The following is a 27,054-nucleotide window of genomic DNA, read 5'->3' as shown; positions in this document are numbered from 1 at the left end:
GTCTGGATGATGTTTGTTAAGGAATAACAGGGTTTGAGACTGTCCATTTCCATTGTTTTACTAGCTCCTCATCTTTCCCGACAGGTATCTAAGAGATTGTATGGCATGGGCTGTTATGAGATCTCTCTGGGAGACACCATTGGAGTGGGAACTCCAGGAAGCATGAAGAGAATGTTGGAGAGTGTCATGAAAGAAATCCCACCTACTGCTCTTGCTGTTCACTGCCATGACACATATGGACAAGCCTTAGCAAATATCCTTACGGCCCTTCAGGTATTTTGTATTATTTGTGTGTATGTGCAAAATGGGTATCCTTACTTAAAAACATTGAGTATTAGTGGGATAATATTTATAAGTTGCTATGAATATAGTGCTTAAACAGTGTCTACCACATGACAAGCACTCAGGAAATATCTGAAAATTACACATTTATTTTTAGGACAATGATGTCTCCTATTGCTGTTAATTTGATTTGATAAAATTTGTTCTTTTTTTACTGTAGGGTAGTTGACATACAATATTAGTTTTAGGTGCAACATAGTAATTCAGTAATTATATATATTATGAAATGACCACCACAGTAAGTGTAGTTACTCTCTGTTACTTACAACAATATTGACTATGTTCCACATGCTTGTCATGCTTATGACTTTGTTTTATAACTGGAAGTTTGTACTTACTTTTTAATACCGTTCATCTATTTTACCCGTTCCCCCTACCCACCTCCCTTTTGGCAACCAAGTGTTTGTTCTCTGTATTTAGGAGCCTATTTGCTTGTTTGTTTTGGTTTTTAGATTCCACATATAAGAGAAATCGTATAGTATTTGTCTTTCCCTGTATGGCTTGTTTGCAGACCTATATTATTATACATGAAGTATTTGTCTTTTCCATCTGGCTTATTTGCAATGTTTATGTTGTTGCAAATGGCAAGATTTCATTCCTTTTTGTGGCTGAGTAATACTGCACTGTGTATATATGTACCATATCTTCTTTCTCCTTTCATCTATTCATGGACACAAAAATTGCTTTCATACCTTGGTTATTGTAAATAATGCTGCCACAGAATGGATAGGTGCATATATCTTTTTAAATTAGTGTTTTTGTTTTCTTCAGGTAAATGCCCAGAAGTTGAGATACTGGGTTGTATGGTATTTCTTTTCCTAATTTTTTGAGGCAATTCCATACCGTTTTCCACGGTGGCTGCATCAATTTACATTTCCAACAACAGTACACGAGGGTTGCTTTTTCTCCACATCTTCACTAGCACTTGTCTTTTTGATACTAGCCATTCTGACAGGTATGAGCCAATATCTCATTGTGGTTGTGATTTGTATTTCCCTGATGATCACTCATACTGAATCTCTTTGCCTGTGTCTGTTGGTCATCTGTGTATCTTCTTTAAAAAAACGTGTCTATTCAGGTTCTCTTCCTATTTGTAATTGGATTTTTTTGGTGTTAAAGTGTGTTTAAGTTCTTAATATATTTTCGATGTTATCTCCTTATCGGATGCATCATTTGCAATATCTTCTCCCATTCAGTAGGATGCCTTTTTGTTCTGTTGGTTTCCTTCACTGTGTTTTTTTATGTTTTTTTTATGTTGGTGTAGTTCCAATAGTTTAATTATGGTTTTGTTCCCTGTGCCTGAGGAGATAAGTATAGAAAAATATTGCTAAGGCCAGTGTCTAAGAGATTACTGCCTATGTTTTATATTAAGAGTTTTATGGTGTCAGGTCTCATATTTATGTTTTTAATCCATTTTGAGTTTATTTGTGTGTGTATGGTGTAAAGATAGTGGTCTAGTTTCATTCTTTTGCATATGGCTGTCCAGTTTTCCCAGCACCATTTATTAAACAGATGGTCTTTTCCCCATTGTATATTCTTGACTTCTTTCATATATCTGATGTCCTTTGTCATAGATGAATTGACCATGAAACGATGGGTTTATTTCTGGGCGCTCTGTCCTGTTCTACTGATCTATGCGTCTATTTTTGTGCCAGGGCCATGCTGTTTTAATTACTTTAGCTTTGTAATATATTTTGGAATCTGGGATTGTGATACCTCCAGCTTTGTTTTTCTTTCTCAAGATTGCTTTGGCTATTCAGGGTGCTATATAATTTCCCACAAATTTTAGCATTGTTTGTTGTAGTTATGTGAAAAATGCTGTTGGTATTTTGATAAGGATTGCATTGAATCTTTAGATTATTATGGCTTATATGAACATTTTAATGATATTAATTCTTCTAATCCATAAGCATGATATAGCTTTCCATTTCTGGAAACTGTCATCTTCAGTTTCTTTATTTAACATCTTACAGATTTCAAACTGCATGTCTTTCCTGCTTGGTTAAATTTATTCCTAGGCATTTTATTCTTATTGATGCAATTGTAAATGGGGTTGCTTACTTCACTTTTCTTCCTCTTTGTTATTACTGTATAGAAATGCAACGGATTTTTCTTTATTTTCTATCTTGCAACATTACTTAATTCATTTTGTAATGCTAACAGCATTTTGGGTCTAGTCTTTAGGGTCTTATATATAGTGTCATGTCATTTGCAAATAGTGACAGTTTTACTTCTTCCATAACAATTTGGATTTTTTTTTTTTGGTCTGATTGTTGAAGCTAAGATTTTTAGTACTATGTTGAATAAAACTGGCAAGATTGGATATTCCTGATCTTAGGGGAAAAGCTTTCTGCTTTTTACCATCGAGTATGATATTAGCTGTGGGTTGTTCATATGTGGACTTTACTATGTAGAGGAATGTTACCTTTAAACCCACTTTGAGAGTTTTTATTAAGTGATGTTGAATTTCATCAAGTGCTTTATCTGCATCTATTGAGATGATGATAAGATTTTTATTCATTATGTTAATGTGATATATCATGTATATTGATTTGTGGATATTCGATCATCCTTGCATCCCTGGAATAAATCCCACTTGATTATGGTGAATGATCCTTAATGTATTATTTATTTGGTTTGATAATATTTTGTTGAGGATTTTGCACCTCTGTTCATCAGAGAAATTAGCCTCTTAGTAATTTTCTTTTTTAATAGTGTTTTTTATCTTTTATTGTTTTTGTTTTTTGTATCAGGGTAATGATGGTTTTGTAGAATGAATTAGGAAGCTTTCCTTCCTCTAATTTTTTTGGGATAGTTTGAGAAGGATAGATATTAACTCTTCTTTATATGTTTGGTAAAATTAACCTGTGAAGCCACCTGGTTATGGAATTTTGCTTGTTGGGAATTTTTTTATTACTGATTCAATTTCATGGATGGTAATCAGGCTTTTCCAATTTCCCATTTTCCTTATTCAGTATAGGAAGAGTATATATTTCTAGGAATTTCTCCATTTCTTGTAGGATGTCCAAATGAGGGTGCATAATTTTTCATAGTAGTCTCATAATTCTTTGTATTTCTGTGGTGTTGGTTGTTATTTCTCCTCTTTCATTTCTGATTTTATTTATTTGTGTTCCCTCTCTCTTTTTTTTTTCTTGATGAATCTGGCTGTCAATTTTGTTTACCTTTTCAAAGACCCTGATCTTAATTTCAATAATCTTTTCTACTGTATTTTTAGTCTCTATTTCATTTATTTCACTCTGATCTTTATTACTTCTTTCTACTAACTCTGGGCTTTGTTTGTTCTTTTTCTAATTTCTTTAGGCATAATATTAGATTTTTTTTGAGATTTTTATTGTTTCTTGAGATAGACTTTTTTCCTCTCTCAACTTCCCTCTTAGAACTGCTTTTGCTATGTCTCAAAGATTTTGATCCAATGTGTTTCTGTCTTCATTTGTCCCCATGTATTTTTTGATTTGCTCTTTGATTTTTTTGGAGACCCACTGGTTGTTTACTAGCATGTTGTTTGGCATCCACTTGTTTTCTTTTTTTTCTTGTAATTTATTTCTAGTTTCATTCTGTCATGTTTGGAAAAGATCCTTGATATAATGTCAGTCTTGTTAAATTTATTGAGACATGTTTTGTGTCCTAACATGTGATCTCTTCTGGAGAATGTTCCATCTACACTTGAAAGAATGTGTATTCTACCATTTTTGGATGGAATTTCTGTATATATCTGTTAAGTCCATCTGGTCTAATGTGTTGTTTAAAGCCAGCATTTCTTTATCAATTTTCTGTCTGGATGATTCACCCATTGATGTAAATGGGGTGGTCAGTTTCCCTACTATTATTGTATTACTGTCAATTCCTCCCTTTATGTCTATTAATATTCTATATATTTGCTCCTGTGGTTGGGTGCATAGATATTTATAATTGTTATATCCTGTTCTTGGATTGATTCCTTTATCATTATGTAATGTCCTTTTTGTCTCTTGTTACAATCTTTGTTCTAAAGTCTATTTTGTGTTATATAATATTGCTATCCTAGCTTTTTGTTTCTATTTGCATGGTATGTCTTTTCCATCCTTTCACTTTGTCTCTCTATATATGTTTAGGTCTGAAGTTAGTCTCTTGTAGGCATCTTAGAGATGGGGCTTGCTTTTTTTATTCATTCAGTCACCCTATGTCTTTTGATGGAACATTTAGGGTATTTATATTTAATTATTGATAGATTTATACCTTTTGCCATTTTGTTAATTGTTCTCTTGTTGTTTTTGTAGTTCTTCTATGTTTCTTCCTTCTCTTGCTCTCTTCCCTTTTGATGAGTGATTTTCCTTGATGTTATGCTTGAGTATCTTTGTCTTTAATTTTTGTGAATCTATTATAGGTCTTTGGATTGTGTTTACCATGAGGTTCATATACAACATCCTAAGTGTATAGAAGTTAATATTAAGCTGATGGTTGCTTAAGTTAGAACACATGTATTAATGATGATGTTAATAAGGACATTTTTATTCCTCCCTCTCCATGTTTTATGTATATGATGTCTATTTTCTGTCTTTGAATTTGTGAATCCCTTAATATTTTAAACAGAATTGATTTTCCTTTTTTTAATCTTCATACTAGCTTTATACTTGATTGATTTACTACCTTTTTATGTTTGTATGTTTGCTTTTACTAGTGCAATTTTTTCCATTAATAATTTTCTTCTAGTTATTGCCTTTTCCATTTAAAGAAGTCCTTTTAACACTTTCAATAAGGCTGGCTTAAAGGTGATGAACTTTAACTTCTGTTTGTGTGGGAAACTCTCTCTCCTTCAATTCTGAAATAATCTTGCCATGTAGAGTATTCTTAGTTGTAGGTTTTTTTCTTTTTAGTACTCTGAGTATATCATGCCACTTTCTTCTGGCCTGAAAAGTTTCTGCTGAAAAATCAGCCGATAACCTTATGAATTTTCCTTGTATGTAATTATTTGCTTTTCTCTTGGTGCTTTTAAGATTTTCTCTTTAATTGTTGACATTTTAATTATTCTGTGTCTTGGTGTGGACCTTTTTGGGTTCATCCTATTAGTGGTTCTTTGTTCTTCCTGGACCTGTTAGTCTTTTTCATTCCCCACCTTAGGGAAATTTTCAGCTCTTATTTTTTTAGTAATTTTTCTGTGCCTTTCTCTCTCACTTCTTCTGGGATCCCTATATTGTGAATGCTAATAATCTTGATGTTGTTTCAGCTTCCTTAACCTATTCTTGTTTAAAAAAAATTTTGTTTTTGTTGCCCATCTTGGGTGCTTTCCATTACCCTTTCTTCCAGATTGCTGATCCATTCTTTTGCATCTGCTAATCTACTGTTGATAGTGCATTTGTCATTTCAGTTATTGTATTGTTCAGCTTTAACTGGTTCCTTTTTAAAATTTTTTTCTGTTGAAATTCTTACTGAGTTTATCTACTCTCAAGTCCAGTGGGCTTCTTTATAACAATAATTTTGAACCCTTTGTCAGGTAGTTTGCTTATCTCTGTTTCATTTAGTTATTTTTTTTTTAAGCTTTGTCTTGTTCTTTTGCTTGAAGCATATTCATTGACTCCTAATTTTGTCTAACTTTCTGTGTTTGTTTCTATGAGTTAGGTGAAACAGCTACCTGTCCCAGTCTTAAAGGAGTGGCCTTGTATAGGAACATCCCCTTTGTAGACTGCATGTGCCTGGAGGCTTTGGCTCTCTGGCTGGAGCTGGGATAGAATTGGGTTGGGTGCTTCATACAGGAGGTGTCCTGGCAGCATGGGCACAGGCAGGAGATGTCTCAGGTTGGTTTGTGTCCAGGATGCCTTGGCAAAATGGCTGGAGCTGTAGTGGGTACACACTGGAGGTGTCACATTGTATGCTATGCAAGAACATCCTTGGTGGGATAGCTATGTATGGGGTGGCATCGGTTGGGGGACTTTGTTGGGAGAACTATATTATGGGGACTGCTAGAGCTGGTGTAGGCTAAGGGCTTGGAGCTCACTGAGTCAGCAGGCTGGCTAGATGCCTGGACTCTGCTCTTATCTGAGCTATCAGTGTGGAGAGGGAATGGAAACAATGGTGCTCCTCAATACCTCCAATCCCAGAGAGAGAGCTCCAGCAATTTCCCCACCATTTGATCGAATACTTTAGGGTAAATAAATAGGCTTCCTTAACTTAAAGTCTAGGCGTCCTTCAAACCACTGCTTTTTTGCTATATTGCAGGTCAGACAAATCTGTGCACAGGCCAGCCCTATCCTTCATTCTGCAGTTTGTAGTATAGAGGTAGGATTTCCATTGCTACCATGTCTGGTTCTTTCCTGCCATTCGTCATATGGTCCCTCTATCCCTTGTTGTGCAGAAGCAGTTCATTCAGCCCTCAGTTCCTCTTCAGGAGGAATTGCTCCATATATAGGTATAGACTCAATGTGTCTGTGTGAGGAGGCAAGCCCAGAGTCGTCTTCTGCCACTATCTTGAGCCCCTCAGTCCTGAATGTATTCTTTTTAAAGTATTAATCTTCGTAGATCTACGTCTGGTTTTATCAACTCTTACGTGCTCTCAGCCATATAATTTAATAGATTAAAGTATAATGGCATTCTGAGGAGCACAAAATACAAAGATAGAGTGTTCTATTGTGTTCATGTAATGTTCTTGTTGATAATTTGGTGCTCTATTATGAGAAGATACAGCACTGAAATATTCTATATTTTGTTTAACATATTTTTCTGATATTGCAGACATCCTTTTGTCTGCAAATCCCTGGTTTTTGTCAAACATATGCTTTTAAATAAAGTGAAGAGATCTGGAAAGTTGGATGATTAAAAATTACTTATTAAATTCTAGTAACTTAGTTATTTTGAATGTTTTTATTTAAAACAATACATATAAAAATTAAAAGGGTATATCTTAAAATTAGTGTTAGTTTGTTAAACTCAGCTAAAAATAGGTTCATGTGATGTTTTTAGAACCTAAGATTTTGACAGCTAAAGATAAGACTGTATCAAAACTTTCTCATGAGGCTGAAAATCAATACGTGAAGCTTTATGTCATAGACCTGAAGTGTACAGTTGTTTGGCAGAAGTTAAAAAACAATGCGAAGATCAAGTCCTAGAAAAAGCTTATTTTGACTTTGTAGTATATGTGCACAAATCTATATTTATCCTCTGGAAGCAAGCAAGGAATATTGTATTGAATTAGAACAGAAACTGATATCCCATGGACTTTTGGGTGTGGGAATTTTTACAATTTTCCCTTCCTAGGTATTCTAGTTTCTAAAACAATAGAGAACTAGGCATCACTTCAGGATTCTGTGTTCAGCTACAACTGTAACTTATTAAGTGTTCCTGACCAGCACGTTCTTGAAGACATCTGTCTCTCCCACTACCCCCACCCCTCTGATATGGATATTCCTTTTTTCAATCTCTCTCTCTCTCCTCCTCCTCCTCTCACTTCTGTCCTTCCCTTCCCCTTCCCTTTCTCATTCCTTCATATGGGTATATCTTCTATATGATAACACTTTTAGTAGTAATTTATTTTTTATAGTATATTTACTATATGATGAATGACAATTTAGTTATTTGGGATTCAGGATAATAGTGCAAAATCTGGGCACCCAAATTTCTGCCTCTTGAAAATGCCAAAATGCAAAATATTGCTGATTCCCTATTGTGATTTTAATGGTTAACAAGGACTATTTGAGGAAGTAATGTTTAAAATCATATGTAAAGCATGAGAACTAACCCCTATAAGGGGTGTGTCTGTGTGTGGATGGCAGTGTATGAAAAGAGTACTTCAAGCTGATGAAACACCACTTGGTCAAAAGTACTTGGGAGAGGGGAGGATTATGTCCTAGGAACTGAGAGAAGACAAATATATTCAGGAGAGAAGCTAAGCTTTATGACATATGCTGAATTAGTTGAATTGCAGAGTGTCTATTTGGAAAGAAGTGAGGACCAAAATCCTGGGTCATTTTCTCATCCTACAACAGCCATATTAAGGGTCAGGAAACAACCCTGGGCCCAAGTAAGATATAGGGAGCATGCATGGGAACTGGTATAAAATGGAGAGACCCCTCTAAAATGCCATACCCTCAAAGGACGAACCAGCAAAAATTCCACCTCACAAGGGAAGAGGGCAAGAGTATTCATTAGGGCTTTGACTATGTATAGTGGAGAAACACCTGGTCCCTCTTTATACTTGATAACCGTTTGTCAACCCCCATGTGGATGCAGGGTTCAAATTCACATCACCTGCAGAATGAAAGAATCGGGCAGATAAATTACCTTTAAATGGTTGTGGGTTAGTGACACCTTCAGGTCTTTTCTAAAAGAAAACATCTTCAACTTAAGATGAACTATTTGGGAGATGTGTGTGTGTGTGTTGTGTGTGTCAAGGGAGGGAACGGGCTAAGAAGGTGGGTATTCTTTTTTTTTTTTTTTTTTTTTTTTTATTTGAGAGAGAGAGTGAGACCTAGAGAGAGTGAGCCCAGCCAGGCAGAGGTAGGGGGACAAGCAGACTCCCCACTGAGCAGAGAGCCCGATATAGAACTAGATCCCAGGACCCTTGGATCATGACCTGAGCTGAAGGCAGACCCTTAACCAACTGAGCCACCCAGGCACCCCAAGAGGGTGGGCATTCTCATCAGCTCCTGTGGCAGTTGGTAGGAAATGTATCTATAGGTGTCTATAACTGTGTTTTCTACTCTTATACTATGTGCACAAGCACCAGGTAACTATGGGAGGTAGGACAGCAAAATGGGGGCAGGGGGTCTGGGAAAGCAAGAGTGTACTTCCAGCTGGTCTTACATTGCCCCAGAGCTTAAGTTGTAGTCACAGTGTAAGTAGGTAAAGAAGAGGGTAACAATAGTTTATCTAAGAAGCAACATGATGTAAAGCTGAGGAGGCAAGGTTAAATGAACAAGTGAGGAAAAGGTCAAAAAGCAGAGACCTGCTGAGGAAGCTAAAAGTTGACCTTGTAAAGTTCTTTTGTCTCTTTTGTCATCCATATCTATACAGTTTGATAAGTCAGTGACAACATAAGAAAGAAATACACACTGCCGCTCTCTTTGAAACTGAGTGTAGCTGAGACCATCTTTAATGTTTTGGAACTTGTATGTTCATAAACGGAGGTGGATGTGGTGCTGGACTGTCCCTGTAAACACAAGTGTGCTGGTCCCCGGAAGCACTGAGTAAGGCTGAGTTCTCCAGGGTTCTTTTCTCCTCTCCCATCCCCTCCCCAGTAACAACAGCCACAACAACAAAATGACCAGCTTTGCCTTTAGTGGAGGAGAGAAGATGTCTTGGAAAAAAACTGCCGGTGTTTAAATAGAAGGGAAATCAGAGAAAGTTCCACTTCATTATGAATGGGGCTAACCTTGGCTTCGGGAAGCAGTGGCCATACTTCATTTTTTAAAATGGAATCTTTGAAGTGGCTTCTAGTAAAATTGGTGGTGGATGTGGAGTGGATATCATTTGCTCTAATTTAGGGCTTGAGAAACAGTTTACAGTGCTCTAAACTGGAAGTTAATATTAAGGCAAGGAGACATATAATAAGTGGAAACTTGGCCACAATGGTAGGAAACAAATGAGAGTTATAAATGGAACATCCCCCCTCAGTCTGGAAAGCACATACTAATCGTGGAGTAGAGAGATCTTTCTTGGGTTCCCAGGTTTTATTGTGTGTTTTTATTACTTGAACATATGACTTACTCAACTGTACATAATTGTATGGAAGTCAAGAATTCATAATTATCAGGTATTTAATATAGAGAAATAATTCTGAAACTACAGCTATAAGTGTGGGATATTTATAACCACTCAAAACTGAAAAAGCAAGAAAATGAGGTGACAAAACATACAACATTTTAGTAATGGAAGAAACGTATGTGAACCAATATACTTGTCTTAATTTTTTATGTAAAAATTGAGTTTCACCCTTCTCATGTTCCCAAGTACCTGAGTAAAACACTAGTGAACAAATTATTTAATCTACTTAATACCAGACAATTGCACAATCTATTTTTTTTCTCAAATGACTTGTCTTTATAACTGGGTAAAAACGGAGTAAAACAAATGAAATCCAGTACCACAAAAAACAGTACGTGTTAATTGATGGCATGGAGACAGAGTAGGTGATATCTCACTCTGTATTTTCAAAACTTTTTGATAATTTTTTTTTTCTACACAATTAGCTTTCTCCAGCACAGTATTCTGTTGGAAGATATTCTCATTGGAAGGTGGGATAATGTGTAAATTATTTAAAAAGAAAAAAATAAAAGAGGACAAGAAGTCCAGCAGAAGTTTAGCGTTGTCCAAATTTCAAGTGTGTACAAGCCGGGCTCCTGAGCCATAAAAGTCAGTGTGAACGAGATGAACAAAGTACCTTCCTATTTTTTTCAAGTGTTCAGATTGCTTATATCGGGGATGAAAAATGATTAAAAATTTGAATGATGTTGCTTTCTTTTTGTTTACCTCCAATATCTTTTTATTAATATAAACTCTCTGGTTTTAGCAATAGGTGATCAGTTAGTTTTTTGTTTTCAGAGATAACAATTTTTATCTGTTTCTACAAATCCCAGGTGTTGTTTAATTTTGTTGTCAGAGCGAGCGAGCACAAGCAGGGGGAGCAGCAGGCAGAGGGAGAAGCAGGCTCCTCGCTGAGCAAGGAGCCCGATGGGTGGCTCGATCCTAGGACCTGAGGCAGAGGCAGACACTTAACCTACTGAGGCACATAGGTGCCCCTCTACAGGCATTTAAAAGAGGTAGAAAAGCGGCTTCTGAACTAGATGGCATTGTAAACTGGCATTCAATTAATCAGCATATAAAAATACATGAAATTCTACTGTAATATGCTAAAAATGAAAGTATTTTATCTTTATACAATGGATTATGCTGATAAGATCATAAGCTTGAAGCTCACCACAAAAGAAAATATGTCCAAAAATGCTCTGTGTCTCCTACAGCAATGCATCCCTGCTGATTAAATAGGCAAATGTTATAAAAATTGATTGAGGGTTTTTTTTTTTTAAGCTTTTATTTATTTGACAGAGAGAGACACAGTGAGAGAGGGAACACAAGCAGGGGGAGTGGGAGAGGGAGAAGCAGGCTTCCCCCTGAGCAGGGAGCCTGATGCGAAGCTTCATCCCAGGACCCTGGGATCATGACCTGAGCCGCAGGCAGACGCTTAACGACTGAGCCACCCAGGCGCCTCGAGGGTTTTTTTTTTTTTTTCTATTTAGAAAAGATTCTATGAGACTGTAAAGAAAAACACTGAATTCATCAGCAGAATATTTTGTTTTGTTTTTAATTGTGGTTTAACTTTGCAAAAAATCCTTGTTTTCCCAACTATATCAGAACCTTTAATTTACAATTGATTGACACTCTGGGATAAAGGGGTATGCATGGAGAACCCTACACCTTATGATTTCCATTCTCACCAGTCACAGTTCTCAGGATCCAGGAAAATCCCTAACACATATTAGATCATCTTCCTTGGGAGCCAAAGGCCGAGTGGATTGGAGGTGCAGTCCTGGAGAACAGAAAAGTAGAATAAAGAACCATGCAGCTTGGAGTAGAAAGTGAAGAGTGGACTTATTTGATGTCTTTTCACTCCCTATGAGCCTGAATGTGGTGCTGTTTGCTTCATTTTCTTGAAATTACCTAGTGTTCGCCCAGTGGGTACTCCTTTTTTTCACTTACGACTTGCAACATTATGCTTAGACACTGAGTTTTCCCTTATCTATAGAATATGATATTGAGAAAGTTTCATATTTTTCTAGATTCCCATTCCCTCATATGCAAAATGTCTATCATCCTAGAAGATAAAGAACATGTTCATATCTCTTTCATGAAATTTGCATCAATACATAGCAGTTATAGTTAATCAAAATATCTTGTTTGCTCTTCTCAGAAGTTTTGATTTTATTAGCATGACCATTTTAGATTAGCATGACCAAAATTAGATTAATGGATGTCTCTCTCTTTGTCTTTACGTCTGGGTGTACCAAGTAAGACAGAAATCCTCGGCTAAAGCTGTTATTTCATTTTCTTTGCACATAAGAATGCAAGTTTTGAATCAGGAGGACAGACTCCTCCTGGTAAATATTTTTACCAGTTTTTAAAAAATAACCATTCTTAATTTAAAATGAATTCTTGTTGCTGTTATCACCTTCAGGAAAAAAAAAATAACATCTATTCATACAGTTATTTTCTTCCCACTCTAGTCTTTCTTCTCTTTAGTACTTCACTTTGGCTTTTATATTATTGGTGGCTCTTTGGGCCAGGATATGATATAATTCTTCCCTTGGCATAAGAGATGGAAATTTCAAAACTCACTATCTTTTCAAGCACCTCTCTTATTCATTCTGTAAATGTCTCATCTTATTGTTTTAACCTTGTGTTCATTATCTTGTTTTCAACCAAGTACTCATCACATCTCTCAACACATATGGTTTCAATTTGAAAATCTTGTTGTTTTGCCCTATTTGTATAAAAACACAGTTAGCTTTTCATTTTCTAATTTTTTTCCAAGTTTTTTTTTCTCAATTTTTTTGTCTCTTGGAAGTTCATATTTACAAGGAAACTGTATATGCCACATATAATCTTGCTACTGAATGTAATGTGAATGCTCATTTTCCTTTAGAATATTGGTTTGAAATTGGTCAGTTTGGTATTAATGTAAAGTATTATTCTCTTGACTAGTTTTTGACTTATTGTAATGTAACAAGTTAATGGTTGTATGCCCAATACTACGAACAAAAACAAGCACACTCACAGAATATTGGAACCACTGCTACCCTACTAAGCCAAAGTCAAGAATCCCTCAGCTTTATTGTTTGAACAACTTTCTCATATGTTGCCAGATATTTCTAGCTCTGGGCTTGAACTAGGTAGAAGTAATATATGTTACTAATATGGCTGTTAGATCTCATTTTTATAAAACTACTCACTGTAGCATACCAAACTTGGTTTTAGGACTCTCAGTAAAAGTTAACTTCAAGGATAGTCAGTGGAGAAGAGAAGTTTAAAAAGTGCATGTCAAATGTGGAATCCCAAACTGGAAGCTATGAAGTTTTTTTTCCATTATTTATAAATTTCTTTAATATAGAGCAGAACATACAATGGAAATTATGCCTATCAATTGTGACCATTTAGAATTATTTTATAATTTATTTTAAAATGCTCGCTTAACCAAAAATTTGTCTACCTTTTATGGGACAGTGTCTCTGCTATTAGGTATGATAGACAAAAAGAAGCAGATGAAATACCATCACTTTACTCAATAATATTTTCATCTCTCAAAATAATAGAAATCATGTCAAATTGTTTAGGTAATGTTATTTTCACCTAGGTTACAAATTTAAGTTCTACAGACTTACATTTTTAAAAATCTGTTTAAGGGGTGCCTGGGTGGCTCAGTTGGTTAAGCAACTGCCTTCGCTCAGGTCATGATCCTGGAGTCCCAGGATCGAGTCCCACATCGGGCTCCCCACTCAGCAGGGACTCTGCTTCTGCCTCTGACCCTCTCTCCTCTCGTGTTCTCTCTCTCATTCTCTCTCTCTCAGATAAATAAAATCTTTAAAAAAAAATAAAAAATAAAAATCTGTAAATAATTAAAAATCAGGTTATGGATACATATTTCTAAAGACTTCTCAAGTTTTTATTGAGATATAATTGAAATCACCATAAGTTTCAGATATACAGCAAAATGATCACACTTATATTTTTTGTGAAATTATTACCATGATAGGCTTAGTTAGCATCATATAGATACGATAAAAAGAAAAAGCAAAACAGAAATACAAAAATTTTGCTTGTTATGAGACCTCAGGATTTACTCTAACAACATTCCTGTAAGTCATACAGCAATGACAACTACAGTCATCATGTTGTATGTTATATCCCAAGTGTTTATGTATCTTATAACTGGAAACTGGTACTTTTGACCACTTTACTCCAAATCCCCCTTCCTCTACCATGGTCTCTGTTAACCAAAGATAGAATCTTTTTTCTTAGTTCGGTGGGGTGTTTTGTTCTTAGAGTCCACGTGTGAGATCATATAGCATTTGTCTTTCTCTGTCTGACTTATTTCACTTAGCATAGTGCTCTCAAGATCCATCCATGTTGGCAGAATTGGCAGGATTTCCTCATTTTTTATGGCTGAGTATTTCATTGGGTGTATATATACCACAAAAACTACTTCTTCCATTCATCTGTCACTGCTGCAGTGGACATGGGATACACATAACTTTTCAAGATAGTGTTGTAGGTTTCTTTTGGATATATTCCTAGAAGTGGAATTCCTGGGCCATACAGTAGTTTTATTTATTTTTTTTGAAGATTATCCATATTGTTTTCCAGAGTGGCCATACTTGTTTACAATCCACCAACAGTACATAAGGGCTCCCTTTCCTCCTCATTCTTGGCAACATTTGTAATCTCTTGTCTTTTTAATGAAGGCCATTATACAGGTATGAGGTGATAACTCATTGTCATCCCTACTTCAGTCCTTTAGGACAGCTTGGCTGGTATAGAAATATTGATTGACATGTTTTTCTTTAAAAAAAATATTTGAAGGAAAGCATGAATTAGGAGTAGAGGGAGAGGGAGAGAGAATCTGAAGCAGACTCCACGCAGAGCACAGAACTTGATGTGGGATTCAAATTCACAACCATGAGATCACAACCTGAGCAGAACCAAGAGTCAGATGCTTAACGGACTGTACCACCCAGTCATCTGTACAGTTTTTTTTGTTTCAGTATTTGAGTATATCCTTTTCTTCTCCACTGGCCTGAAAAGTTTCTCTTGAGAAATCCACTGATAGTCTTATATGGGTTCCCTTGCGTGTACGTCTCTATTTTTTTCTTGCTAATTTTAACACTCTTTTTTGTCTTTTTTTTTAAATATAGTTGACACAAAATGTTACATTAGACATAAGACAGTACTATAACACCATTGACCATATTTCTTATGCTGTACCTTTTGTCCTTGTGACTTATTCCATAACTGGAACTCTGTATCTCCCATTCCATTTCACTAATTTTGCCCATCCTCCTACCTCCCTCCCCTCTGGCAACCATCAGCTTATTCTGTATTTATGAGTCTTTTCTGCTTTCCTTTTTTTATTTTCCACATATAAGTGAAGTGATATTGTATTTGACCTTCTTTGACTTGTTACATTTAGCATAATACCCTCTAGGGACATCCATATTGTTGCACATGGTAAGATCTTATCTTTTATGGCTGAAGAATATTCCATTGTGTATATACATCATTTATTTTTTATCTCTTCATCTATTGACAAACACTTTAGTTGCCTCCATATCTTGCTATTATAGATAACAATACAGTGATCATAGGGGTGCATATATGCTGATAGATACCCAGTAGCGGAATTACTGGATCGTATAGTATTACTATTTTCATCTTTTTGAAGAACCTCCATACTGTTTTCCACAGTGACTGCACCAGTTTACATCCTCAACAACAGTGTACAAGTGTTCCTCTTTCTTCACATCCTCACCAAACACTTGTTATTTTTTGTCTTTTTGATTCTAGCCATTCTGACTGGTGTGAAATCGTATCTCATTGTGAGTTTGATTTGCATTTCCCTGATGATTAGTAATGTTGAGCGTCTTTTCATGTGACTGCTGGATATGTTTATATCTTCCTTGGAAAAATGTCTATTCAACTGCTCTGTCCATTTTTAATGAGATTATTATGTGGTTTTGATTTGTATACATTCTTTATTTTAGATATTAACTCCTTATCAGATATATCATTTGCAGAATTTTCTCCCATTCAGTAGGTTGCCTTATTGTTTTGTTGATAGTTTTCTTTGCTGTGCAAAAGCTTTTTTGGTATAGTTGCAATAATTTATTTTGTCTTTTGTTTCTTTTGCTTAAGGAGATATATCTAGAAAAATGTGACAAGGCCAATGTCAGAGAAATTACTGCTTATGTGTTCTTGAGGATTTTTATGGTTTCAGGTTTCACATTTAAGTCTTTAATCCATTTTAGTTTATTTTTGGACACATGAGAAAGTGGTCTAGTTTCATTTTTTTTTTTTTGCTTGTGGATATCTAGTTTTCTCAGCACCACATATTGTAAAGACTATCCTTTCCCCATTGTACATTCTTGCCTCCTTTGTTATAGATTAATTGATCATATAAGAGTTTATTTCAAGGTTCTCTATTCAGTTTTCCTGACCTGTGTGTCTATTTTTGTGCCAGTACCATACTGTTTTGATTACTCTAGTTTGTAGTGTATCCTGAAATCTGAGTTTGTGATACTTCCAGTTTTTTTTGTTCTTCTTTCTCAAGATTGCTTTGGCTATTTGGGATCTTGTGTGGTTTCATACAAATTTGAGTATTACTCTAGTTCTGTGAAAAATGCTATTGGTATTTTGATAGGGATTTCATTGAATCTGCAGATAGTTTTGGGTAGTGTGGACATTTAACAGTATTAATTCTTCCAATCCATGAGCATGGGAAATCTTGACATTAGTTTGTGCAGTCTTCAATTTCTTTTATCAACATTTTATAGTTTTTAGAGTACAGGTCTTTTACCTCCTTGGTTAAATTTATTCCTAGGTTTTTTTTATTCTTTTTGGTGGAATTGCAAATAGAATTGTCTTCTTAATTTCTCTTTCTACTACTTCATTATTAGTGTATAGAAACACAAAAACTTTATTAATTTTGTATCCTGCAACTTTACTGAATTCATTTATTCTAATAGTTTTTTGGTGGAGTTTTTAGGTTTTTCTATGTATAGTATCATGTCATCAGCAAATAGTAACGGTTGAACTTCCACGCCAATTTGGATGCCTTTCTTCCTTGTCTGATTGCTGTGGCTAGAACTCAGTACTATGTTGAGATAAGTAGAGAGTGGATATCCCTGTCTCATTACTGATCTTAGAGTAAAAGTCCTCATTTTTTAACCATTGAGTATAATGTTAGCTGTGGGTTTTTCATGTATGGCCTTTATTATGTTAAGGTATGTCCCCTCTAAACCCAATTTGTTGAGAGGTTTTATCATGACCTGATGTTAAATTTTGTCAAATGTTTTTTTCTGTATATATTGAAATGATCATCTCATTGTTATCCTTCCTTTTGTTGTTTATCACATTGATTTGCAAATATTGCACCATCCTTGCATTCCTGGAATAAATTCCATTTGTGGTGAATAATACTTTTAACATATTGTTGAATGTGATTTGCTAATATTTTGTTGAGGATTTTGCATCTATGTTCATCAGGAATATTGGCCAGTAGTTTTCTATTTTTGTAGTCTTTATCTGTTTTGGTATCAGGGTAATTATGGCTTTACAGAATATATTTGGAAGCTTTTCTTCCTCTTATTTTTTGGAATAGTTGGAGGAGAACAAGTATTGACTCTTCTTTAAATGTTTGATAAAAATTCACCTGTGAATCTATCTGGTCCTGGACTTTTGCTTGTTTGGAGTTTTTTGATTACTGATTCAATTTTGTTGCTACTACCTCATCTGTTCAGATTTTTTATTTCTTTCTGACTCCGTTTTGGAAATTTGCATGTTTCTAGAAATTTGTCCATTTCTTCTAGGTTATCCAATGTGTTGGCATATAATTTTTGGTAGTATTCTCTTATAATCCTTTGTATTTCTGTGGTGTCAGTTGTTACTTCTTTTTTATTTCTGATTTTACTCATTTGAATTCTATTTTCTTGTTGGGTCTAGCTAAAGATTTAGCAATTTTGTTTCTCTTTTCAAAGAACCAGTTCTTGGTTTAATCAGTCTTTTCCATTGTTTTGTTTGTTTGTTTACTCTTTGTTTCATTTGTTTCTTCTCTGATCTTTATTATTTCCTTCCTTGTACTAACCTTAGGCTTTTATGTTTTTCTTTTTCTAGTTCCTTTAGGCATAGAGTTAGACTGTTTATTTGAAAATTTTCTTATTTTTTTCAGGTAGGCCTGTATTGCTATAAACTTCCTCCTAAAAACTGCTTTTTCTGCGTTCCAAAAATTTTAGACCATTGTGTTTTCATTTGGTTCCATGTATTTTTTCATTTTCTCTTTAATTTCTTCATTTACCCATTGGATGTTTAGTAGCACGTTGTTCAGCCTCCATGTGTTTTTTTTTTTTTTTCCAGTTTTTTTCTTGTTACTAATTTCTAGTTTCATACCACTTTGGTCAGAAAAGATGTATAGGATTTAAATCTTAAATTTATTGAGACTTGTTTTGTGGCCTAACATGATCTGAATTGGAGAATGTTCCATGTGCACTTGAAAGAATGTATATTCTGTTTTTGTATGGAATGTTCTCTGTTAAGTCCATCTCTGCTAATATGTCATTCAAAGACACTATTTCTTTATTGATTCTGTCTGGATGATCTATCCATTGATGTAAGTGGGGTGTTAAAGTCCCCTACTATTATTGTATTACTGTCAACTTCTCCCTTTATGTCTGTTAACATTTGCTTATGTATTTAGGTGCTCCATTGTTGGGTGCGTATATATTTACATTGTTGTAACCACCTTGGATTGATCCCTTCTGTCTCTTGTTATAGTCTTTATTTTAAAGTCTGTTTTGTGTGATATAAGTATTACTATCTTGACTTTTTTTCTCCCTTTCCATTTGCATGGAATGTCTTTTTTATCCCTTGACTCCCAGTCTGTATGTATTATTAGGTCTGAAGTGATTCTCTTCTAGGAAGCATATAGATAATCTTGTTTTTGAAAATCCATTCTGCCACCCTGTATCTTTTAATTGGAGCATTTATACTGTTTCCATTTAGAGTAATTATTGATATGTATATACTTACTGCCATTTTGTTAATTGTTTTCTGGTTGTTTTTGTAGTTCTTTTCTGTTCTTCTCTTGATCTCTTTCCTTGTGATTGAAGACTTTCTGTAGTGTTATTCCTGGCTTTCTCTTTATTTTAGGTTTCAGGTTTGTGGTTATCATGAGGTTCATATATTGCATCCTAAGTTTATAACAGTTTATATTAAGTTGATGGTCACTTAATTTTAAACATATTCTAAAAGAACAGTTTTATTCCCCGTCCATGTTTTATGTATAAGTTGTCATATTTTATGTCTATTTTTCATGATTTTCTTCTAATTATGGTCTTTTCCACTTAAAGAGGTCCCTTTAGCATTCCTGGAAGCCTGGTTTAGAAGTGATAAATTCATTTAACTTCTGTTTGTCTAGGAACTATATCTCCCTTCAATTTTGAATGATAACCTTGCTAGGCAGATATTTTTGGTTGTAGGTTTTTTCCTTTCAGCTCTTTGAATATATCATATCACTCCCTCTGTCCTGCAAAGTTTCTACTGAAAAAATCAGCTGATAGCCTTATGGGGTTTCCTTTGTACTTTTTGCTTCTCTCTTGCTTTTAAAATTCTCTCTTTATCTTTAACCTTTGACATTTTAATCATTATGTGTTGTCATATGGACCTCCTTGGGTTAATCTTGTTTGCAACTATCTGTATTTCCTGAACATGGATGTCTGTTTCCTTCCCCAGGTCAGCTATTATTTTTTCAAATAAGTTTTCTGCCCCTTTCTCCCTCTCATCTCCTTCTGAGACCCTATAATGTGAGTGTTTGTTTGCTTGATGACCCTTAAGCTGTCCTTTTTTTAAATTTTTTTTTTCTGTTCAACATGGGTGCTGTTTTCCAGCTCAACTGATCTGTTCTTCTGTTATCTACTAAACTGTTGGTTTCCTTTAGTATGTTTTTCATATTAGTTTTTGTATTTTTCAACTCTTATTGGTTCTTTTCTATATTTGATGTCTCTTTGTTGAAGTTCTCAGTGAGTTCTTCCACTCTTCTCTCCACTCTGCTGAGCCTCTTTACGTTCATTAATTTAAAATCTTTATCAGATACATTGCTTATCTCCATTTTATTTAGTTCCTTTTCTCAGGTTTTTTCCTATTCTTTCATTTGGAGCATATTTGTCTATTTCCCTATTTTGCTTGACTTTCTGTGTTTTTGTGAATTAGAGCAAGTACTTGACCTAAACTTGAAGGAATGGTCTTATGTATGGTCATCCTGGTGACACTAGCTGGTTAGAGCTGTATCTGGCATGAATTCAGGCTCCCAAGGCACTCTGTGCTGGGGCAACCATTATGGGATGGCGGGAGCTGAATTGGGCATGGCTTGGGGGCCATCACCAGACTCTGTGCAGATGGAACCCTGACTAGATAGCTGAAGCTGAGGCGGGTGTAAGCTGGTGTATCCTTGTGTTCTCTGCAGCAAGGGCATCTTGGCAGGACTGTTGAAGCTGAAGTAGGTCAAGCTGGGATGTCCTAGAGTTCTCAGTGCAGGGGGTGACATGGTGGGGACCTAAAACCAAGGTGGGCACAAGCTGGCGTTCCCAGGGTACTCCGTGCATGGGGCACCTTGGTTGTGTGAGGAGACATGAGCCGGCAGGTCTTGGAGCACTGTGCCCCAAAGGTACCCTTAGCAAGCTATCTGGAGCCAAAGTGGTGTGGGCCTGGAGTGTGCCAGTGTGCTTTATGCCAGTATTCTCGTGGTGGGATAGACGGAGCTATGGTGAGTGCTGACCAGTGTCCTGGTGTGTGCCATGCTGGGGCCAACTCAGTGGGATGGCTGGGTCTGGTGTGGACTAGGGGCTCAGGGCTCACTGAGGCAGTAGGCCAGCTAGGGTACCTGGACTGTGTTCCCATCCACTGTGTCATTGTGAAGGGGGATCTTAAACCATGGGCTGACTAGCTCCTTAAATCTGGAGAGTATTCTGGTGGCTCCTTGCTCTTTGGAAGGATTCTAATACTAGTCCCTTTATATTCTGGTTGCTCTTTTAAACCACAGCCTTTTCTTCTTCTTCCTTTTTTTATTTTTTTCTTTTTTTCCTATGCCCCAGTGTTTCCAGGGCTGGTATGGGCTAGGCCCAGGACTCACTGAGGTGGTTGCTCAGCTATGGAACCTGAAACCTTGCTCCCTTCTGTGCTATTAAGTTGTAGAGGAAACTTGAACCATGGAGCTCACAGCCCTTCAGACCCAGAGGAAGTTCCAGCAATTTCCCTGCCATTTGGCAGGGTTCTGGGTCTAGTTCCTTTATATTATAGTTGCTCTTTTAAACTATATCTTTTACTTTTCTGTGCCCTAGAGCAGACAAGTCTGCTATCTCATTACCATCTCTCTCCACTGTAATTTGCAGTGTTGGGGATCAGTGTTCCCTTCACTATCATGTCTACATCTCTCTTGCTGTTCTCTATCTTTTGCTATGTAGAAGCTATTCAGTCAGCACTCCCTTCTTCAGGAGGAATTACATTATAAATAGGTGTAGATTTGCTGTGTCCATGAAGGAGGTGAGTTCATGGTCTTCTTATTTTACCATCTTGGACTGGGATTCCCCCATCTTGGACTTTTGACAATTTATCATGTATCTCCATGTAGCATTATTTGGGTTCAAAGTATTTGGGTCTCATGGGCTTCTTTGATCTGGATATGTACTTTTCTCCCCATGTTTGGGAAGGTTTTAACCAATATTGTTCTAAATACACTTTGTGTCCTTTTGTATTTCTTATCTCCTGGAATTCCCATGAGATTATGGTTCTTTTTTTTCATGGTATCTCATAAGTTCTTTTGTCTTTCTTTGCTCTTTCATTTTACTTCTCTGACTGGATAATTTCAAATGTCCTATCTTTCATCTGCAAGGTTGAGTTTGCTTTTGCGACTCTCTTTGGAATGCGTTTATTGTATTTTTCAGCTTGAGGATTTCCGTTTGTTGTTTGGTTTGGTGGTTTCTATTTAACTTCAGAATTTGTTCATGTACCATTTTCCTAATTTTGTTTAGTTGTCTGTGTGTTCTTATAATTCACTAAACTTCAAAGGACTATTCTGAATTAACAGACAATTCATAGATTTCCATTTCCTTACAGTTAGTTATTGAAGCTTTATTAATTTCCTTTGGCAGTGTCCTGTTTACCTGATTTTTCATGATCCTTGAGTCCTTATGCTGTTATCTGTACATTTGAGTAAGCAATCTTTTCTTCCCAACATTGCAGGTTTGCTTTGTAGGAGACAGTTCTTCACCACTTAGTTAGGTTTGTGTTTCTGGACGTGTCTGCTTGTAACATCCTTGGGCAGGTGGGGCCTGCCATTAGGGTCTATTTTTGGAAAAATCAACTATTTGAGCTCAGAGGTCAGGGTTGGAGGATGACAGTGATTGAGAACAGTTGGAAATTACTTTTGTGTGGTTCCATGTCCAAATGAGTTTGTAGGATAGGCTCTGTGGTTACCAGGATTCTCTGCTCAGGCTTACTAAATAGTTGTGATTGACTACTATATTAACCAGTAGCTGGGGATATGGATTAGCTTCTCTGCCTTGACAGAGTTCAGTGTGATCTTAGATGACCCATGTTCCCTGACCCAGTAGGGCCACTGGTTTTACTTTGTGGGTGATGAGCTCTGTCAGCTCAAGCATTGGTCAGTTACACAATATCCAAGTATTCTTATCAGTCTCTCTGATTAGATGGGGTGAGGAGCCATGCTCTATGGTGTGTAGGGCTGTGACAGCTCTCCTGCCTGGGGAGAACAGGTAGGGTGACATCAGTAGCTACACCCAGCAATGGGTGCTGCTATGAATTAAGTCCACATCTGGATGTAGCACTGGAACCCTCCATGCTTAGTACTGGTTTTGCTTTGAGGATGATTGGCTGTATATCTATACCTATCTCTATAGAGTGATAGAGAAGTATCTATAGATAGATATAGACATAGAGATAGATATGTAATTTGAACAGTGAAGAGCTCTGGAGTAGTGGAAAGAATGCATACAAGAGTAAGCTTGATTACTGTCTGATCTTGGAGAGTTTCCTGTATGAGCAGAGGGAGTTTCTGCTGTCAAAGGAACCCAAGGGTGACAATGTATGCACCAAACATGAATGAGCTTTTTATTTTGTAATACTTTACTGGCAATGGACAGCTATTTGATGATTGCAAGTCAGGGCAAGTTGATTAATGCCTTGTTTCAGGAAGCTCACTCCAAATTCTATGTGGAAGATGAACTTATATGATTTTGGGTGATGCAGAGAGGAAAAGGCAAAGTTACAGAGACTAGAGACACAGACAGTAGGGCAAAGACTACTACAATAGTCCCTTCCTGATGATAAATGATTAGAGGGAAAACAGAATAAAAGACACAAATGAAAAATGTTATTTCAATGCAGACTCAGTAGGACTAGGAATTGCTTGCTTGCTTATTTTATTCATTCATTCATTCATTTTTTGTGAAGGTGGTTCAGGAAATCAGAGTAATGACTCCAAGACTGCAAGTTTAGAAAACAGGTGATTAGGATATTTTATCTTTCCAAGATATTGTAAACTTTATGAGAAAAAAAATGCAGTGTTAATAATCCATATTTCATGTTTGACATGACCACAGCAAAATAATTCATCAGGCCTGCCTCAGTCCTTAAGGCAAATAGACTTTTGGAATGCCTGTCTGCCAAATAATTTAACAATACAGTCAAAACTAAATCCTGCATTTATTATTTTATTGTTTAAAGCAGTTTTAAAGGGGCATATTATTTGGGTTTTTTCCTGGTTTTATTGAGATACAAGTCACTGTGTGAGTTTCAAGTGTAAAGCATAAAGGTTTGACTACATATTTTATGAAATTATTACAGCAGTAAGTTTAGTTAACATCTAACATCTCATAAGAAATTTATTTATTTGAGAGAGAGAGAGCACAAGCCAGGGGAGAGGCAGAGGGAGAAGCAGACTCCCTGCTGAGCAGGGAGCCCAATATGGGGCTCGATCCCAGGACCCTGAGATCATAACCTGAGCCAAAGACAGATGCTTAACTGACCGACCTCTAACAGTTTTCATATGTAACAGTGATATTATAATTATCATGTTGTGTATTCTATCACTAGTACTTATTTATAACTAGCAGTTGGTATCTTTGACCACCTTGCTCCAGTTCCCTCTCTGTCCACCCTCCACTTCTGGTAACCAAAATTCTGATCTCTCTAGGGTTTTGTGTGTGTGTTTTAAATTTGGATTCTAGATTTAGATGGCATAATTCAGTATTTGCCTTTGTCCAACTTATTTCGCTTAGCATAATTTCTTCAAGGTCCATCCATGTTGTTACAAAGGGCATGATTTTCTTGTTTTTATTGTGTGTGTGTGTATATGTCCATTCATCTGTCAATGGACACTTAGGTTCTTTTCATGTCTTGACTGTTATAAATAATGCTTCATTGAACATGAGGTACAGATATCTATTTGAGTTATAGTGTTTCCATTTCCTTCGGATATATTCCCAGAAGTGGAATTGCTAGATCATATGGTAGTTCTATTTGTAGTTTTTGTTTGTTTTATGAGCCTCCATACTGTTATCCTTTGTGGCTGCACCAGTTTATAATCCCACCAACATTGTACAAGCTTTTTACCTTTTTCCTCATTTTCACCATTTTTTTAATGTCCTTTCAATTATAGCCATCCTAATAGGTATGAGGAAATATTTCATTGTGCTTTTAATTGGCATTTCCCTACTGATGAGTGATGTTAAAATCTTTTCTTGTGCTGCTTGGCCATTTGCATTGTCTTTGGAAAAATGCCTACAAAATGCCTATTCAGATCTTTTTTTAAGGAGGCTCCATACCCAGTGTGGAGCCCAATGTTGAGGTATGAACTCACAACCCTGAGATCAAGACCTGAGCTGAGATCGAGAGTCAGATGCCCAACTGACTGAGCCACTCAGGCGCCCCCTTTTGCCCATTTTTTAATTGGGTGTTTATTTTTTGGCTATTGAGTTATAGGAGTTCTATACATAATTAGGATATTAATCTCTTATCAGATATGTTTTACAATTTTTTTCTCATTCTGTAGATTGTTATTTAGTTTGATGTAGTCCCACTTACTTCTTGTTTGTTATTTATGCTTTAGGTTTAGCCAAATAATCATTGCCAGAGTCATGTCAAGGAGTTTTTACTGTTTTCTTCTGATTTCATGGTTTCAGATCTTACATTTTAGACAGTAACTCATTTCAAATTAATTTTTGTGAGTGGTGTAAAATAGGGGTCTAGTTACATTCTATCTTTTCTCCATTGAGTATTCTTGAATAACTTGTAAAATATTAAACATATTTTTTGAGGCTATTTCTGAGCTTTTGATTCTGTTGCGTTGATCTTTTTTAATCCCAGTACCATGCTGTTTTGATTACTATAGCTTTGTAGAATAGTTTGAAATTAGATGGGTGATGCCTCCCACTTTTTCTTTCTCAGGATTGCTTTGACAATTTTGATTTTTGTGGTTCCATATTTATATATTTATAGTTTTTTTCTTACTTCTGTAAAAAGTACCATTGGAATCTTGATGGGGATTTCATCAAATCTCTAGATGGCTTTTGGTACTGTTGAGATTTTAACAGTATTCTTCCAATCTCTGAACACAGGATACTTTCTATTTTTTGTGTTTCCTTCAGTTTATTTCATCAATGTTTTCAGAGTAGAGATCTCTTATTTTTAAGTACTTTATTTGATGGTGTTATAAATGGGATCAATTTCTTTTTCGGACAATTCATTGATTAGATATAACAGTTTTGTGGTTGAGTATTTAGGATTTTCAGTACGGAAAACCATGTCATCTGCAAGTAGAGACAATTTTAGTTCTTTCTTTTTAATTGATGGCTTTATTTTTTTCTTGCCTGATTTCTCTTCTAAGGACTTCCAGCACTATGTTGAATAGGAGTAAGGAGAGTGGGCACGCTTGCCTTAGTCCTGATTTTACAGGAAAAGCTTTCAACCTTTCTTCCCTGAGTACAATATTTTTTATTATAAATTTTTCCTGTATCTACTGAAATGATGGGATTCTTTCATTATATTAATGTGATTTAATTAATGTAGATGTTCAACCTTTGCATCCCAGGGGTAATACCCAAAGTGTTAATGGGCTGCTCAATTCAATTTATTTTTGTATTCAGTATCTAGTGAGAATTTTGGCATCTGTATTCATCAAGGATACTGGTGTGTAGTTTTCTAGTAGTGTCCTTTTCTGGCTGTGGTGTCAGGGTAATATTGGCCTTGGAAAATGAATGGGATTGTTCCCTGGTATTAAATTTTTAACTATTTGGTAAATTTCAAAGATGACATCTCCTGGGCTTTCTTTTGTTGGGAGATTTTTTACTTCTTGCTGGTTTATAAAAATTCTTCCATGGCTTCTACATTGTCCAGTTTGTTGGCATTTGGTTGATCCTAGTAGCATTTTATCCTGTGTCTTTGGTATCAGTTGTAAGCTTTTTTCATTTTTTTCTCCTTAGTCTATATAAGAGTTCCTCAGAATCCCTAGTTTCCTCTCTCCTTTTTATTATTTTTCTCCTTGTTCTACCTTTGGGCTCAGTTCATTTTCCAATTCTAGTTCCTTAAGGTGTAAAGAAGAACAATCCCCAAATAAACTTAAGCATTTATTGCTATTAACTTGCCTCTTAGAAAGGTTTTGTTGCGTCCACAGTTTTGGTGTTTCCATTTTTGCCTGTACTCTGATCCAATGATTGGAGATGTGTTAACTTATATTCACTTATGAATTTTCCTGTATTGAGTTCTATTTTCATACGGTTGTAGTCATAGGAGATACTTGGTATGGTTTCAATCTTCCTGAATTGGCAAAGATCTGTTTTGTTGCCTAATATATGGTCTACCCTAGAAAATCTTCCACGTGCCCTTGAGAAGAATGTGTATTCTATTGTTGGTGGATAAAAGGTTCTGTATATATTGTTAGGTCCAAAT

At 35.9% G+C, this 27,054-nt stretch overlaps 1 protein-coding gene across 1 annotated transcript in view; it reads left to right on the top strand.

The window, feature by feature from the left end:
• The window catches only part of HMGCLL1 (3-hydroxymethyl-3-methylglutaryl-CoA lyase like 1), a 184,044-nt gene that overhangs the window by 95,879 nt on the left and 61,111 nt on the right, over positions 1–27,054 (top strand). Inside the window, exon 7 of the mRNA XM_034990447.1 lies at positions 85–273. Within this exon, the coding sequence (XP_034846338.1) occupies positions 85–273 (189 nt within the window). The remainder of the gene's footprint in view (positions 1–84; positions 274–27,054) is intronic.

The sequence above is a fragment of the Mirounga leonina genome, unplaced genomic scaffold (genome assembly GCF_011800145.1).
Source record: "Mirounga leonina isolate KUSES-001 unplaced genomic scaffold, KU_Mleo_1.0 Mir_53, whole genome shotgun sequence".
In the NCBI taxonomy this organism is placed as follows: Eukaryota; Metazoa; Chordata; class Mammalia; order Carnivora; family Phocidae; genus Mirounga; species Mirounga leonina.
The sequence above is the reverse complement of the archived record's forward strand: the minus strand, read 5'-3'. Positions and strand labels throughout refer to the sequence as shown.